At 40.9% G+C, this 15,099-nt stretch overlaps 1 protein-coding gene across 5 annotated transcripts in view; it reads right to left on the reverse strand.

Moving 5' to 3' along the window:
* ADGRL1 (adhesion G protein-coupled receptor L1) overlaps positions 1–15,099 on the reverse strand; it is a 491,322-nt gene that overhangs the window by 50,288 nt on the left and 425,935 nt on the right. For all 5 annotated transcript variants that reach the window (XM_053718064.1, XM_053718062.1, XM_053718063.1 and 2 more), the window contains 2 exons: positions 14,420–14,603; positions 11,008–11,130 (listed from right to left, as the gene is read on the reverse strand). In XM_053718064.1, coding sequence (XP_053574039.1) covers positions 11,008–11,130; positions 14,420–14,603 — 307 coding nt within the window. The remainder of the gene's footprint in view (positions 1–11,007; positions 11,131–14,419; positions 14,604–15,099) is intronic.

A 15,099-nucleotide genomic window follows, 5' to 3' on the forward strand; every position in this document is an offset into this window, starting at 1 on the left:
ATATTTTTTGCAGAGTGTAAACTACTAAATGGTAAAAAAAAAAAAAAAAAAACGTATTAAACAAACTGCTTAAGCTCCTTTACTGTAAGAGAGGGCTGTATATCTGCTAGATAGTGCATTGCAGCCCTCTTTAACAATAAATGTGCTTAAACAGCTTTTTCACAAAACTAAACAAGAAACTTATGGCTGACTCACAGCCTAGATATGATGACATTCCACAGGGCTTCCCTTCTGTCTCCCTCTTACTTGGATGCCTCTCTACAATGAAAATGCCCCACAGAACTACACGGACAGAGAGACCTCTGACAGAGGCAAGCAGGCACAGTTAGGACTTCTAAAATGTAATGCTGGACACTGGAGCCAAGAAGGAGGTCACTGAAAGAAACAAAACTCAGACCTCAGCAGTCAGCACAGTGTCACTGCCTCTGCGCTCTGTGCTTGATATCCTCTGCTCTGCTTCGCTGCTCCCCTCACACATCTAACACCCAGGCAATTTAAAATAAATACATGCATAATGTGCAGCCTGCATTAGCCTCTCCAGACAAAGCTGAATGTAAAAAAAATGACAGACATACACAGCAGCTTGATGATGCACTGCTTGTTGGGGCCCCTCTCCCAACTCGTACCCCTGCAGCTTCTGCACCTCTAGTTGTTCCTCCACTCCTGCACTATGTTGTAAAACCGGACTGTCTGGTCAGATGCTCAATGACAGCTCTGGAGTGGAAGCAGCTTGTGAGACAGAGGGTGGAGGGAATTTACCTTAGTCAACGTCGGGGAGCTTGAATTAGGGGATACTGTAGTGTCTTGTACACCTTCTATACTGCCAGCCTGCCAAATAGCAACTCTGATGCGCAGATATGTGGGGTGATAAAGGTGCAGGTGCACAGCACTTTGGAGGATGATGCTGTCCGGATCGCTGGGACCACCAGTCTCTAAATTAAGCTCTGACTGCAGCCGCCGCCCGCCAGTGATACCACTCACACTGACAGTCTGACAGACTAGTGTGTACAGGCACGGGAAAAAGTAAAGTACTTCCTCCCGCGCTAACTGCCTGCCTGCCTCCCTACCAATTCAGTTAGTGTTTTTGCTCTGCAGCCACTAGTGACAGTCAGACCCGGCAAAAACAGAATTTATGCTTACCTGATAAATTACTTTCTCCAACGGTGTGTCCGGTCCACGGCGTCATCCATAACTTGTGGGAATATTCTCTTCCCCAACAGGAAATGGCAAAGAGCACAGCAAAGGCTGTCCATATAGTCCCTCCTAGGCTCCGCCCACCCCAGTCATTCGACCGACGGACAGGAGAAAAAAACAGGAGAAACCATAAGGTGCCGTGGTGACTGTAGTTAAAGAAAGAAATTCATCAAACCTGATTAAAAAACCAGGGCGGGCTGTGGACCGGACACACCGTTGGAGAAAGTAATTTATCAGGTAAGCATAAATTCTGTTTTCTCCAACATTGGTGTGTCCGGTCCACGGCGTCATCCATAACTTGTGGGAACCAATACCAAAGATTTAGGACACGGATGAAGGGAGGGAGCCAATCAGGTTACCTAAACAGAAGGCACCACGGCTTGCAAAACCTTTCTCCCAAAAATACCCTCCGAAGAAGCAAAAGTATCAAATTTGTAGAATTTGGCAAAAGTGTGCAGGGAAGACCAAGTCGCTGCCTTACATATCTGATCAACAGAAGCCTCGTTCTTGAAGGCCCATGTGGTAGCCACAGCCCTAGTAGAGTGAGCTGTGATGCGTTCAGGAGGCTGCCGTCCGGCAGTCTCGTAAGCCAATCGGATGATGCTTTTCAGCCAAAAGGAAAGAGAGGTAGCAGTAGCTTTTTGACCTCTCCTCTTGCCAGAATAAACGACAAACAGAGAAGACGTTTGTCTGAAATCCTTTGTTGCTTCTAAATAGAACTTTAAAGCACGAACTACATCCAAATTGTGTAACAAACGTTCCTTCTTTGAAACTGGATTCGGACACAAAGAAGGCACAACTATTTCCTGGTTAATATTCTTGTTGGAAACAACCTTTGGAAGGAAACCAAGTTTAGTACGCAAAACAACCTTATCTGAATGGAACACCAGATAGGGCGGATTACACTGCAAAGCAGATAACTCAGAAACTCTTCTAGCAGAAGAAATAGCAACCAAAAACAGAACTTTCCAAGATAACATCTTGATATCTATGGAATGTAGAGGTTCAAACGGAACCCCTTGAAGAACTGAAAGAACTAAATTAAGACTCCAGGGAGGAGTCAAAGGTCTGTAAACAGGCTTGATCCTGACCAAAGCCTGAACAAAAGCTTGAACATTAGGCACAGCTGCCAGTCGTTTGTGTAACAAGACAGATAAAGCAGCAATCTGTCCCTTTAGAGAACTCGCTGATAATCCCTTATCCAAACCTTCTTGGAGAAAGGAAAGGATCCTAGGAATTTTGATCTTACTCCATGAGAATCCCTTGGATTCACACCAACAGAAATATCTTTTCCATATTTTATGGTAAATTTTTCTAGTTACAGGTTTTCTGGCTTGTACCAGAGTATCTATTACAGAATCCGAAAACCCACGCTTAGATAAAATCAAGCGTTCAATTTCCAAGCCGTCAGCTGGAGGGAAACTAGATTTGGATGTTCGAATGGACCTTGTACTAGAAGATCCTGTCTCAAAGGTAGCTTCCATGGTGGAGCCGATGACATATTCACCAGGTCTGCATACCAAGTCCTGCGTGGCCACGCAGGAGCTATCAAGATCCCCGAGGCCCTCTCCTGCTTGATCCTGGCTACCAGCCTGGGAATGAGAGGAAACGGTGGAAACACATAAGCTAGGTTGAAGGTCCAAGGCGCTACTAATGCATCCACTAGAGTCGCCTTGGGATCCCTGGATCTGGACCCGTAGCAAGGAACCTTGAAGTTCTGACGAGACGCCATCAGATCCATGTCTGGAATGCCCCATAATTGAGTCAACTGGGCAAATATCTCCGGGTGGAGTTCCCACTCCCCCGGATGGAATGTCTGACGACTCAGATAATCCGCCTCCCAGTTTTCCACTCCTGGGATGTGGATCGCAGATAGGTGGCAGGAGTGATCCTCCGCCCATTTTATGATTTTCGTCACTTCTCTCATCGCCAGGGAACTCCTTGTTCCCCCCTGATGGTTGATGTAAGCAACAGTCGTCATGTTGTCTGATTGGAATCTTATGAATCTGGCCTTTGCTAGTTGAGGCCAAGCCCTGAGAGTATTGAATATCGCTCTCAGTTCCAGAATGTTTATCGGGAGAAGAGACTCTTCCCGAGACCATAGCCCCTGAGCTTTCAGGGAGTCCCAGACCGCGCCCCAGCCCACTAGACTGGCGTCGGTCGTGACGATGACCCACTCTGGTCTGCGGAAGCTCATTCCCTGGGACAGGTGATCCTGGGTTAGCCACCAACGGAGTGAGTCTCTGGTCTTCTGATCTACTTGAATCACTGGAGACAAGTCTGTATAGTCCCCATTCCACTGTTTCAGCATGCACAGTTGTAATGGTCTTAGATGAATTCGCGCAAATGGAACTATGTCCATTGCTGCAACCATCAACCCTACTACTTCCATGCACTGAGCTATGGAAGGACGTGGAACAGAGTGAAGAACTTGACAAGCGTTTAGAAGCTTCGACTTTCTGACATCTGTCAGGAAAATCTTCATTTCTAAAAAAATCTATTATTGTCCCCAAGAAAGGAACTCTTGTCGACGGAGACAGGGAACTTTTTTCTATGTTCACTTTCCATCCGTGAGATCTGAGAAAGGCCAGAACGATGTCTGTGTGAGCCTTTGCCTTTGAAAGAGACGACGCTTGTATCAGAATGTCGTCCAAGTAAGGTGCCACTGCAATGCCCCTTGGTCTTAGAACCGCTAGAAGGGACCCGAGTACCTTTGTGAAAATCCTTGGAGCAGTGGCTAGCCCGAATGGGAGAGCCACAAACTGGTAATGTTTGTCCAGAAAGGCGAACCTTAGGAACTGATGATGATCTTTGTGGATAGGAATATGTAGATACGCATCCTTTAGATCCACAGTAGTCATAAATTGACCCTCCTGGATTGTAGGTAAAATCGTTCGAATAGTTTCCATTTTGAACGATGGCACTCTGAGAAATTTGTTTAGGATCTTTAAATCCAGAATTGGTCTGAAAGTTCCCTCTTTTTTGGGAACTACAAACAGATTTGAGTAAAACCCCATTCCTTGTTCCACGGTTGGAACTGGGTGTATCACTCCCATTTTTAACAGGTCTTCTACACAATGTAAGAATGCCTGTCTCTTTATTTGGTTTGAAGATAAGTGAGACATGTGGAACCTTCCCCTTGCGGGTAGTTCCTTGAATTCCAGAAGATAACCCTGAGAAACTATTTCTAGTGCCCATGGATCCTGATAATCTCTTGCCCAAGCCTGAGCGAAGAGAGAGAGTCTGCCCCCTACTAGATCCGGTCCCGGATCGGGGGCTACTCCTTCATGCTGTCTTGGTAGCAGCAGCAGGCTTCTTGGCCTGCTTACCCTTGTTCCAGCCTTGCATCGGTTTCCAAGCTGGTTTGGTTTGTGAAGCATTACCCTCTTGTCTAGAGGCTGCAGAGTTGGAGGCCGGTCCGTTCCTGAAATTGCGAAAGGAACGAAAATAGACTTATTCTTGGCCTTGAAAGGCCTATCTTGTGGGAGGGCGTGGCCCTCACCCCCAGTGATGTCTGAGATAATCTCTTTCAATTCTGGCCCAAAAAGGGTTTTACCCTTGAAAGGGATATTAAGCAATTTTGTTTTGGAAGATACATCCGCGGACCAAGACTTTAGCCAGAGCGCTCTGCGCGCCACAAACCCTGAATTTTTCGCCGCTAATCTAGCTAACTGCAAAGCGGCATCTAAAATAAAGGAATTAGCTAACTTAAGTGCGTGAATTCTGTCCATAACCTCCTCATACAGAGTCTCTCTACTAAGCAACTTTTCTAGTTCCTCGAACCAGAACCACGCTGCTGTAGTGACAGGAATAATGCACAAAATAGGTTGCAGGTGGTAACCTTGCTGTACAAAAATCTTTTTAAGCAAACCCTCCAATTTTTTATCCATAGGATCTTTGAAAGCACAATTATCCTCAATAGGAATAGTAGTGCGCTTGGCTAGTGTAGAAACTGCCCCCTCGACCTTAGGGACTGTCTGCCATAAGTCCTTTCTGGGGGTCGACCATAGGAAATAATTTCTTAAATATAGGAGGGGGGACAAAAGGTATGCCGGGCTACTCCCACTCCTTATTCACTATGTCCGCCACCCGCTTGGGTATAGGAAAAGCGTTGGGGTGCACCGGAACCTCTAGGAACTTGTCCATCTTGCACAATTTTTCTGGAATGACCAGGTTGTCACAATCATCCAGAGTAGATAGCACCTCCTTAAGCAGTGCGCAGAGATGCTCTAATTTAAATTTAAATGTCACAACATCAGGTTCTGCCTGTTGAGAAATTCTACCTGAATCAGAAATGTCCCCATCTGACAAAACCTCCCTCATGGCCACTTCAGATTGGTGTGAGGGTATGACAGAGCAATTATCATCAGCGCCCTCCTGCTCTACAGTGTTTAAAACAGAGCAATCGCGCTTTCTCTGAAATGCAGGCATTTTGGATAAAATATTTGCTATGGAGTTATCCATTACTGCCGTCAATTGTTGCATAGTAACAAGCATTGGTGCGCTAGAAGTACTAGGGGTCTCCTGCGTGGGCAAAACTGGTGTAGACACAGAAGGAGATGATGTAGAACTATGTCTACTCCCTTCATCTGATGAATCATCTTGGGCAACTTTACTATCTGTGGCAGTACTGTCCTTACTTTGTCTGGACGCTATGACACAATTATCACACAATTTTGAAGGGGGAGACACATTGGCTTCCATACATACAGAACATAGTTTATCTGAAGGCACAGACATGTTAAACAGGCTTAAACTTGTCAATCAAGTACAAAAACCGTTTTAAAACAAAACCGTTACTGTCTCTTTAAATTTTAAACAGGGCACACTTTAATACTGAATATGTGAAAAACTATGAAGGAATTGTTCAAATTTAACCACAGTGTCTTAAAGCATTCAAAGCATTGCACCCCAAATTTCAGACCTTTAACCCTTAAAATGACGAAACCGGAGCCATTTACAGTTTTAACCCCTCTACAGTCCCAGCTACAGCCTCTACAGTCCCAGCTACAGCCTTTGCTGCGACTTTACCAAACCCAGGGGGTATACGATACCAAATGAAGCCTTCTAGGAACCTTTTCAACTACTTTCAGACCCACACACATGCAGCTGCATGTCCTGCTCTCAAAAGTAACTGCGCAGTAATGGCGCGAAAATGAGGCTCTGCCTACTACAGAGAAGGCCCTTCCTGACTGGGAAGGTGTCTAAACCAGTGCCTGACGTAAAAAAACGTTCCCCAAAGTTTAAAAAGTGTGAATTTCAACATCAAGCTGTATAAAATGCCCAAATAAAGCAATCGATCTAGCCCATAAAAGTGTCTACCAGTTTTATAGCCCATATTAAGCCCTTTATTCTGTTTGAGACTAAGAAAATGGCTTACCGGTCCCCATGAGGGGAAATGACAGCCTTCCAGCATTACACAGTCTTGTTAGAAATATGGCTAGTCATACCTTAAGCAGAAAAGTCTGCCAACTGTTTCCCCCAACTGAAGTTATATCATCTCAACAGTCCTATGTGGAAACAGCAAACGATTTTAGTTACTGCTGCTAAAATCATACTCCTCTCACAAACAGAACTCTTCATCCTTTTCTGTTTCAGAGTAAATAGTACATACCAGCACTATTTTAAAATAACAAACTCTTGATAGTAGAATAAAAAACTACAACTAAACACCATATACTCTTCACCATCTCCGTGGAGATGCTGCTTGTTCAGCGGCAAAGAGAATGACTGGGGTGGGCGGAGCCTAGGAGGGACTATATGGACAGCTTTTGCTGTGCTCTTTGCCATTTCCTGTTGTGGGAAGAGAATATTCCCACAAGTTATGGATGACGCCGTGGACCAGACACACCAATGTTGGAGAAAAAAGTATTTCTTCAAGTTTAGAGTCCCGCGCTAACTGGCACTGCCTTTAACTTTAGCTCTCTTGCCGGCGCAACACTTCTAATTGTTTTCAAAAAAGTTTTTTTTTTTTTTTTTTAAGTAATGCGTCGGCAAGAGCCCTATAGTTAGAGGCAGTGGCAGTTAGCGCGGGACTCTAAACTTGAGGAAATACTTTTTTTGCCGGGTTTGACTCGCTAATGGCTGCAGAGCAAGAGCAGTAAATGAATTGGTAAAAAGTGCTCCCCACTGTTCCCTATTGCTCCCTGTGCCACTGCGGCCCTGTCCATTAATAACACTTATGTACTAGGTATGGGCGAATGTGCTGAAAGTGTTATTAGTTTGGTAGAAGGAATAGTCCCGTGGACATTTATTTTGAAAAATCGAATGTTGATAAGAATAAAAATCCATTAAAATTCGGTAATCAAATGTTATTTAAGGGTTTCAAATGTTACTTTTACTTTTCAGAAGTTCAATAGTTCATGTGGTAGGGAATTTCAAATGTTTCTACTTCGAATATTGCATAATTTGAATATTACATTTAAGGAGAGCATTAGAAAAACTATTATAAATATATCAATTCAAATTTATCAAATTCAAATACTGCATAAAGCAAATCAAATTATTAGAAAAATTGTAATTGAATATTGCATTTAAATAAATCATTAGAAAAATCTATTACATTAAACGAATCTTAAAATTGTGTACAAACATTCAAAATTAAAAGCAAACTAACCAATTAGTTAAAATTTGTTTCATTTTTCGATAGTTGCAAAACATTTGCTCATCCCTACTATGTACATCAAAAATATTGTAAGAAAAACTGAACACATGAGTGTATAGTGAAATTTGTCAGTGGATGGAATTGAAAGTGAAAGAAAAATGCTTTTTCTACAAGGCAATTGTTAGGGGAAGGTATGGAATGAAAGATGTGGGTATAGAATGCATCTCTGGGGTGTTAAAGAGATTAAGTAGTCAATAAAGTTTAAGCAGAGAGTAGACAATTAGTAGCCTATAGGCTGAAGGTTTGAAAAGTATATTGAGTCCTTGGGCAGGTCATTTTGCTTTGTCTGTTATACTGTATTACTTCTGTGTAAATATTTAATAACTAGATAAATGTAATGTTTCACATGATTTATACTTTGAAATAATAAATAAATAAACAGTATTAAATGACAATCATATACGCAGCAATATTTAACATGAAATGCCAGACTTACCACTCTCTGACATTCTTAGATGCTTTGGAATGTTTGGCTTAAACTATACAAATATATACCCTGTATAATTACAGAAATCTCTCCAGGGTATACAAAAATACACCTTGCATAATTAGAGAGATCTCCACAGGATACACAGAAAGACAACTTCCATTATTACAGTGATCTCCACAGGGTATATAAAGAAACATCTTTCATAATTACGGAGACTCCTTAGGGTTTTACAGAGGGGTTATATTCAGCATTACCTGCCATAATTTAAGTAATACCCCTTTGAAGACATAGTGGGAAATCCTTCATAATAACATATAAACTGCTTGGGGTTTACAGAGAAAAAAAAAACTGCATTAATAACCCTTAATAATTACAGAATTGCTCCTTGGGGTATACAGTGAGGACCCCTGCCTACTTACAATGATACATCTTAGGATATAGCAAAATAAAATCCCTGTAATTACACAATAAAGAATTGGAATTATTATTTCCTTTGTCACACATTCTGAACTTTTTTATTGCATATGACGCTCAAAAGAATCTACAAATGCGTCTGAATTACTTAACAAAATAAATATAATAATATATTCTTCTCTTGATCCAACCTCCCCATCCAACTACCGCCCTATTTCCCTACTCCCTCTTGCCTCAAAGCTTATTTAAAAGCTAGTATATGCACGTCTATCCCATTTCCTTACATTAAACTCCTTCCTTGATCCACTGCAATCTGGATTTCGCCCCCTTCACTCAACAGAGACAGCAATTGTTAAGATTACCAACGACCTACTTACAGCAAAATCCAAAGGTCACTTCTCTCTACTTATCCTCCTTGATCTGTCTGCAGCCTTTGATACTGTCGACCACCCTCTCTTGCTCCATACCCTCCAATCCTTCGGCATCTGCGGCACGGCTCTCTCTTGGTTCTCTTCCTATCTGTCTAACCGTACCTTTAGTGTAGCCTTCTCTGGTTCTGTTGGGGTACCACAAGGCTCTGTCCTCGGTCCCCTTCTCTTCTCAATCTACACATCCTCATTAGGTTCCTTAATAAACTCCCACGGGTTTCACTATCCTCTGTATGCCAACAATACCCAAATCTACCTTTCTGTACCAGAACTATCTTCTTCCTTGCTAACCCGTTTAACTAACTGTCTCTCTCATATCTCATCTTGGATGTCCTCTCACTACCTCAAGCTAAATCTCTCCAAAACTGAGCTCATTATTTTCCCCCCTTCTTCCAAAATCTCCACACCCCATGTCTCTATAACTGTTGATAACTCCATTATTACCCCAACCTCACATGCCCGATGTCTTGGGGTCACACTTGACTCAGATCTTTCTTTCACTCCTCACATTCAGTCCTTGGCTAAAGCCTGCCGCTTCCACCTTAAAAACATCGCTAAAATCAAACATTTCCTTACACAAGACAGAACTAAGATTTGAATCCACTCTCTCATCCTTTCCCGCCTCGACTACTGCAACTCCATCCTCTCTGGTCTCCCTAGCTGCCAGCTAGCTCCTTTACAATCCATAATGACAGCCTCTGCCAGCATGTAAGCCTATGAGCCCACTTTTTTGTAGTCCACCTTCATAAGAGCCGACTACAACAGTGCAACTTTTGCAGAGGCAAGACCCTCTACCCATTTGATCCCTGTAATTGTTTTTATATACCACCTATGATCATATCGCTGCTGAACCTGTTAGCGCTCTACAAATACCTTATAATAATAATAATATTCTAGATAATAAAAGCGAACCCTATCCAAAAACATATTTACTGAATCAACTTGTTTTTCAAGCAAGCTTAGAAATTTAAGAAAAATATGACTATATGTACATACCATAAAATATTAGTTATTACAGCGAAAAGCAATTGAGCTGTAAAGACTAACATAATTAAATTATTTTGCTTGTAGGCATTGCATTCTTTTTGGAACTAACCATGTACACTTACACAGAGCTGTGCACTAAAATTCACACAACATTAATAGATCTGATAGAAGTAGCAACACACTACCAGTTAATTCAATTTCAGTCCTTTAGTAGGTTTATAAAGTAAATCATCCAACACATTTTGGCCAGTAAGCTACTTACTACCCAAATCATTGTCTTGTGATATTTTGGTTTATGGAACTAATAAAGGACAGAACCTGGTATCAGGGTCTAGAACCTATGTTAGTCTAGGTAGAAAGCCAATAACTACATGCACAGCCACTTATCATCATTTGTTAAAGGTACATAAATGAAAAATAATAATAAAAACTCTAATTTAAAGCATTTTATGATTGTCCTGCTATTTGAACAGTACAATATGTTTAACCCTTACAAGGGGATTAAAGGCATAATTAAATCTGCTCTGGGTCCTGAAAGCAACTGATGATTAGAAGCTACGCATATATGCTGCTCCTGATTGGGTCAGCAGCCGTGTTGACCTCCAGACCATTAATGCATTGCAGGTTCTAAGCTATTATTGCTCCTATATGTCCATTTACACCTGGGATTATTCCTAAATAAATAACTTGAAACAACTATAAGCATACAAGTAAAGTTTGAATGGAAAATTAATAAAGACATACCATAGAATTTTTAGGATTATTTTACATGCTGCATATTGAGAAATATGCCTTGTTATGTAGAGAGAGAATATATACAGATGTATAAAACACATACAATATATATCAGAGATGATATACATAAAATATAGACAGATAAAACATCTCACCATTGCGGCTGTTCTGTTTGATGGAATTGGCAGACAATTGGATGGAGCTGAGACTGAGATTGTCCTGAGGGAATATCAGTTCAGTGACCAGACCTTCAGTGTTTACTACTGAGACCTCCAACACTGGGTAAAGATAAAACAAAGAGTGAGAACATCAGAAGAAAAAGCAATAGCAAATGGGGACTAGAGAGAACCGAAATAGAGTGAACATATTGGTGATACAGCAGAAGAAGAGAAGCATGTGGTGATATACAGCATAGATGGAGAAGTTAGCAGAGACAGAAAGGTGAGAAGATGATGTGAGAGACAGCATATATGGTAATAAAGAGTGAACAAAAGGAGAGAGTGCAGGGATATATACAAATTGCACACGTTGCTCAGATGAGCAGACCTGAAAAGCTAGTTAAGTAGCTGAGGTCTCAAGACTGCTGCTACTTAGCATCTCCACACAGAGTTAAATCAAACTGGTCGATTGGGTTGATTAAACAAGCCCTGCTCTTGTGCAATTGGCGGGGGTGCCATTGCTTGCTCAATGATAACTACTGGCAGAAGATGCCAGACACCAGGGCAAACAAAGTTCGCCGATGAAAACCTTGTCCTTCAGGTATTTAATAAGTGTGGTCCATAGTGTAGGGTATAAAATTAAAGGGGGGGGGGGGGCAAGGAAGAGACCATGGGGTCTATTTAACATAGGCCAAATGGCCCCTGTTCCCCCTTGTTTCCGCGCGAGCCTTCAGGCTAGCCGGAAACAGGAGTTAAGAAGCAGCGGTCTTAAGACCGCTGCTCCTAAACTCATACGCCACCTCTGAGACGGCGTATAGCAATGCGCCCAATCATGTACAATCGGGCAGATTAACACCCCCTGCTAGCAACTGATTGGCCGCGAATCTACAGGGGGCGGTATTGCACCAGCAGTTCACAAGAACTGCTGGTGCAATGATAAATGCTGACAGCGTATGTTGTCGGCATTTATCAATGTGCGGCGGACATGGTTCGCTATAGTGGATCATGTCTGTCCGCACATATATAAATAGACCACCACATGTGTTGAGAAACAGAGTGCATTGTACAGAATAAAGTGGAAAAGAGAGAACGAATTAACAAATTAAAAATGGCAGGAAAGAATATGGAGAACAGAATTAATAAAGGGAAAATATTAAGGAAAATAAAGCATGTAGGAGGAGAAATTAGGATCAAGAAAAAAAGAGTAACAGATATATTTTGAAGAATTTGATAAAGGAATAGAAACAGTGAAAGATAATTAATTCAAATTCATTGCATTCGGTATCTCAGATATACTCATTTCCCAGTCTAGCAGCTATCCATCCACACACCTACATTTGCTATGTCCTGTTTGTGTTGTCCAAGAAGCAGGAAGAACTTAGCAGTCATAAAATGTTATATTACCTTGTTGTATTACTATACTATGTTGACACAGAGTAATAAATCTATTAAAAATGTATTTACGAATGCTCAAAATGTCCTTCTTGTTACAGGAAATAAACATAGTCTATGGCAGGGCTTATTACATTGTCTATTCCTGAACTTCCTTATTGAGCTATAAATGTAAGCTTTTTAAAAGCTTTGTCAAAAATTGCTTTTAAAGAGGAACACCATTTTTGAATGTAAAAATAGTTATCATGGAAACATAAACTTCTGTATTCCGTTGTATTCCAAAGAGGCTAAAACACACTAATATGCAATACTCTGTAACTCACTCTGGCAGCCAAAGGCTCAGTGCTGTACAGATAACATGGTTAAATTCTAGGGTAGGTCCTGGTTGTAACTAGGGATGGGCGAATGTTTCTAAAAATTTAAAACGAATTTTGATACATTTGTTCGTTTGAATCGAATTTCGAATGTTTATTGAATGTGACATTCGAAATAGTGTTTCTAGTCTACAATTGTGTTTTATAAATGTAATATTCTAATTCGAATGTGATATTCGAATGTAACATTCGAATGTGATATTCGAATGTGACATTCGAATTCGAATGTGACATTCGAATTCGAATGTGACATTCGAAAACTGTAAATAACATTCAAAAATCGAATTTTTAAGAATATTCGTTCTTTTCAACATTCTATTATGTAAATCGAATTTCTAGAATAACATTCGTTCTAACATTCGAATTCGGATATAAACACATTCGCCCATCCCTAGTTGTAACAAGCCAGTGAACAAGGGCAGCTCAAAATGCTTGTGGCTAGGATTATATCATGACTGCGCCGCGCTGGATTGTCTTGTTGCTTGTTTTTTACTTGGGGTTCTAATGTTTTTAAACTAAATGATTAATAAATGAATGATTTTTATTTTAACATATTCTGCTGTTATTAAGTCTGGAGGTGCAGGAGATTTTTGGACTTAATTTCTTATTTTCTTTCTGTTAATTTAAATCATTAGAAATTATTGAATAGGCAATTAGCACATCTAGGCAAGTATCTCCGCTTGCCTCTACTCAGAAATACTCCAAAAACAGTTACCAATGCATCAGAGGATTCTGGGTAAAGTATTCAAATTAGATATGCAACATCTCAGGCTTTTTGCTTCTAATACTGAGTAAAACACAGCAGTTCCCTAATGGAGTAAGTGCAACAAATACAAAACCACTTCTGGACAGTTGTTTTGTTCTTATTAGAACTCATCAGCAGAATATATGTTTTGATTGCTACTTAATAAAGATCATTCCAGGGCAAAATAACACTTTATGGAGTATTTCTGAGTAGAGGCAAGCAGGGATACTTGCCTAGATGTGCTAATTGCCTATACAATAATGTCTGTTGATTATACTTTTATGAATTGGAGGATTTTAATCTCATGCTTTTATCGCCGCCATAATTTAAATATTTTTTTTTATTAACCCCTTTAGTGCTAATGACGGCTCTGAGCCGTCACAAATTGTCTCAGTCAGGTGCTAATGACGGCTCAGAGCCGTCACTAGCACTCTCCCACTTTGAGGGAGATCTGGGGGCTCCCACCGGCTCCTACCTCGGGCCTGCATAGTGACAGGCATCGCCGGGGCTTCACGTTACGCACGGTGACCTTACGCGCAATGACGTTACCGCGCAACTTTATTTAATATTAACAATGTTAAATATAGGAGCAGGGGGCATGCTGCTTAGAAGCCTGTATCTCAGGCATCTAAGCAGCTACAGACCCCCAAGACCCACCGTTGGAAAGGTAATCGCCTAACCTTTCCAGTAGTGTAAGTCTTGGGGATCTGAAATAAATAAAAAATTTAAAATAAAATATTTTTAAAAATATAAAATAAAAAAAAAAACCTTAGCACCCAGGTGGGAAAGTGCTTAGCACTCAAAGGGTTAATTTAAACTAATATACACCAACTTTAGACTCAGTTGCCTGCACAAATCTAAAGCTATTTTTGTATTTTTTTTTTTAAAGATCACTCACCCACATTAGTCTTTGCAGTCTGAAAACGAGCAGGCTCCTTGACATTGTCAGCCAATAGGAAGGCACCTTCCTCTAAAATGTCAAGTAACATGGTAGCAGCGTGTTCCTGCTCAGTCACATTCATGTCCCTCCATGAAGGTAGAGCATCTGGACGCAAAAGGTTATCTACAGTTTCCACCACCGCCTTTGAGGCAAGAACAGTATATTAGAGACAGAATTATTATTGTGCATTTGTGTCACCAGCGGATATGAAACATATGAGGAGAAAATTGTCAGCTGACCACTTGTGGCACATAAATATTAAATATAGATAGACATTTTAGTTACTAGTGACCAGTGTTCCCTCTAAGACCAGTTTTGTGTGCGGCCCAGCACTGAAACAGTTAATAATGGAACCACACCTTGCAGTCTGCATTGTGTAGTGTGTTGTAGTCTGCTTTGTGTAGTGTTTACTAATTGCTCTAATTAACTGTTTTACTGCTGGGATGCATAAAAAATTGGTCTTAGAGGGAACACTGCTAGTGACCATAACAATATTTAGGACACAATAATTAAACATAGAAACAAAGTTTTTGACAGCACATAAGAACCAGACAGCCCACAAAGTCTGCCCATTTTGCCTTCTGATGTATAAGCTTAATTAATCTTATGCATACTCCACACAGCAACAAAGTTGTATC

The sequence above is a fragment of the Bombina bombina genome, chromosome 6, assembly GCF_027579735.1.
Source record: "Bombina bombina isolate aBomBom1 chromosome 6, aBomBom1.pri, whole genome shotgun sequence".
Lineage (NCBI taxonomy): Eukaryota > Metazoa > Chordata > Amphibia > Anura > Bombinatoridae > Bombina > Bombina bombina.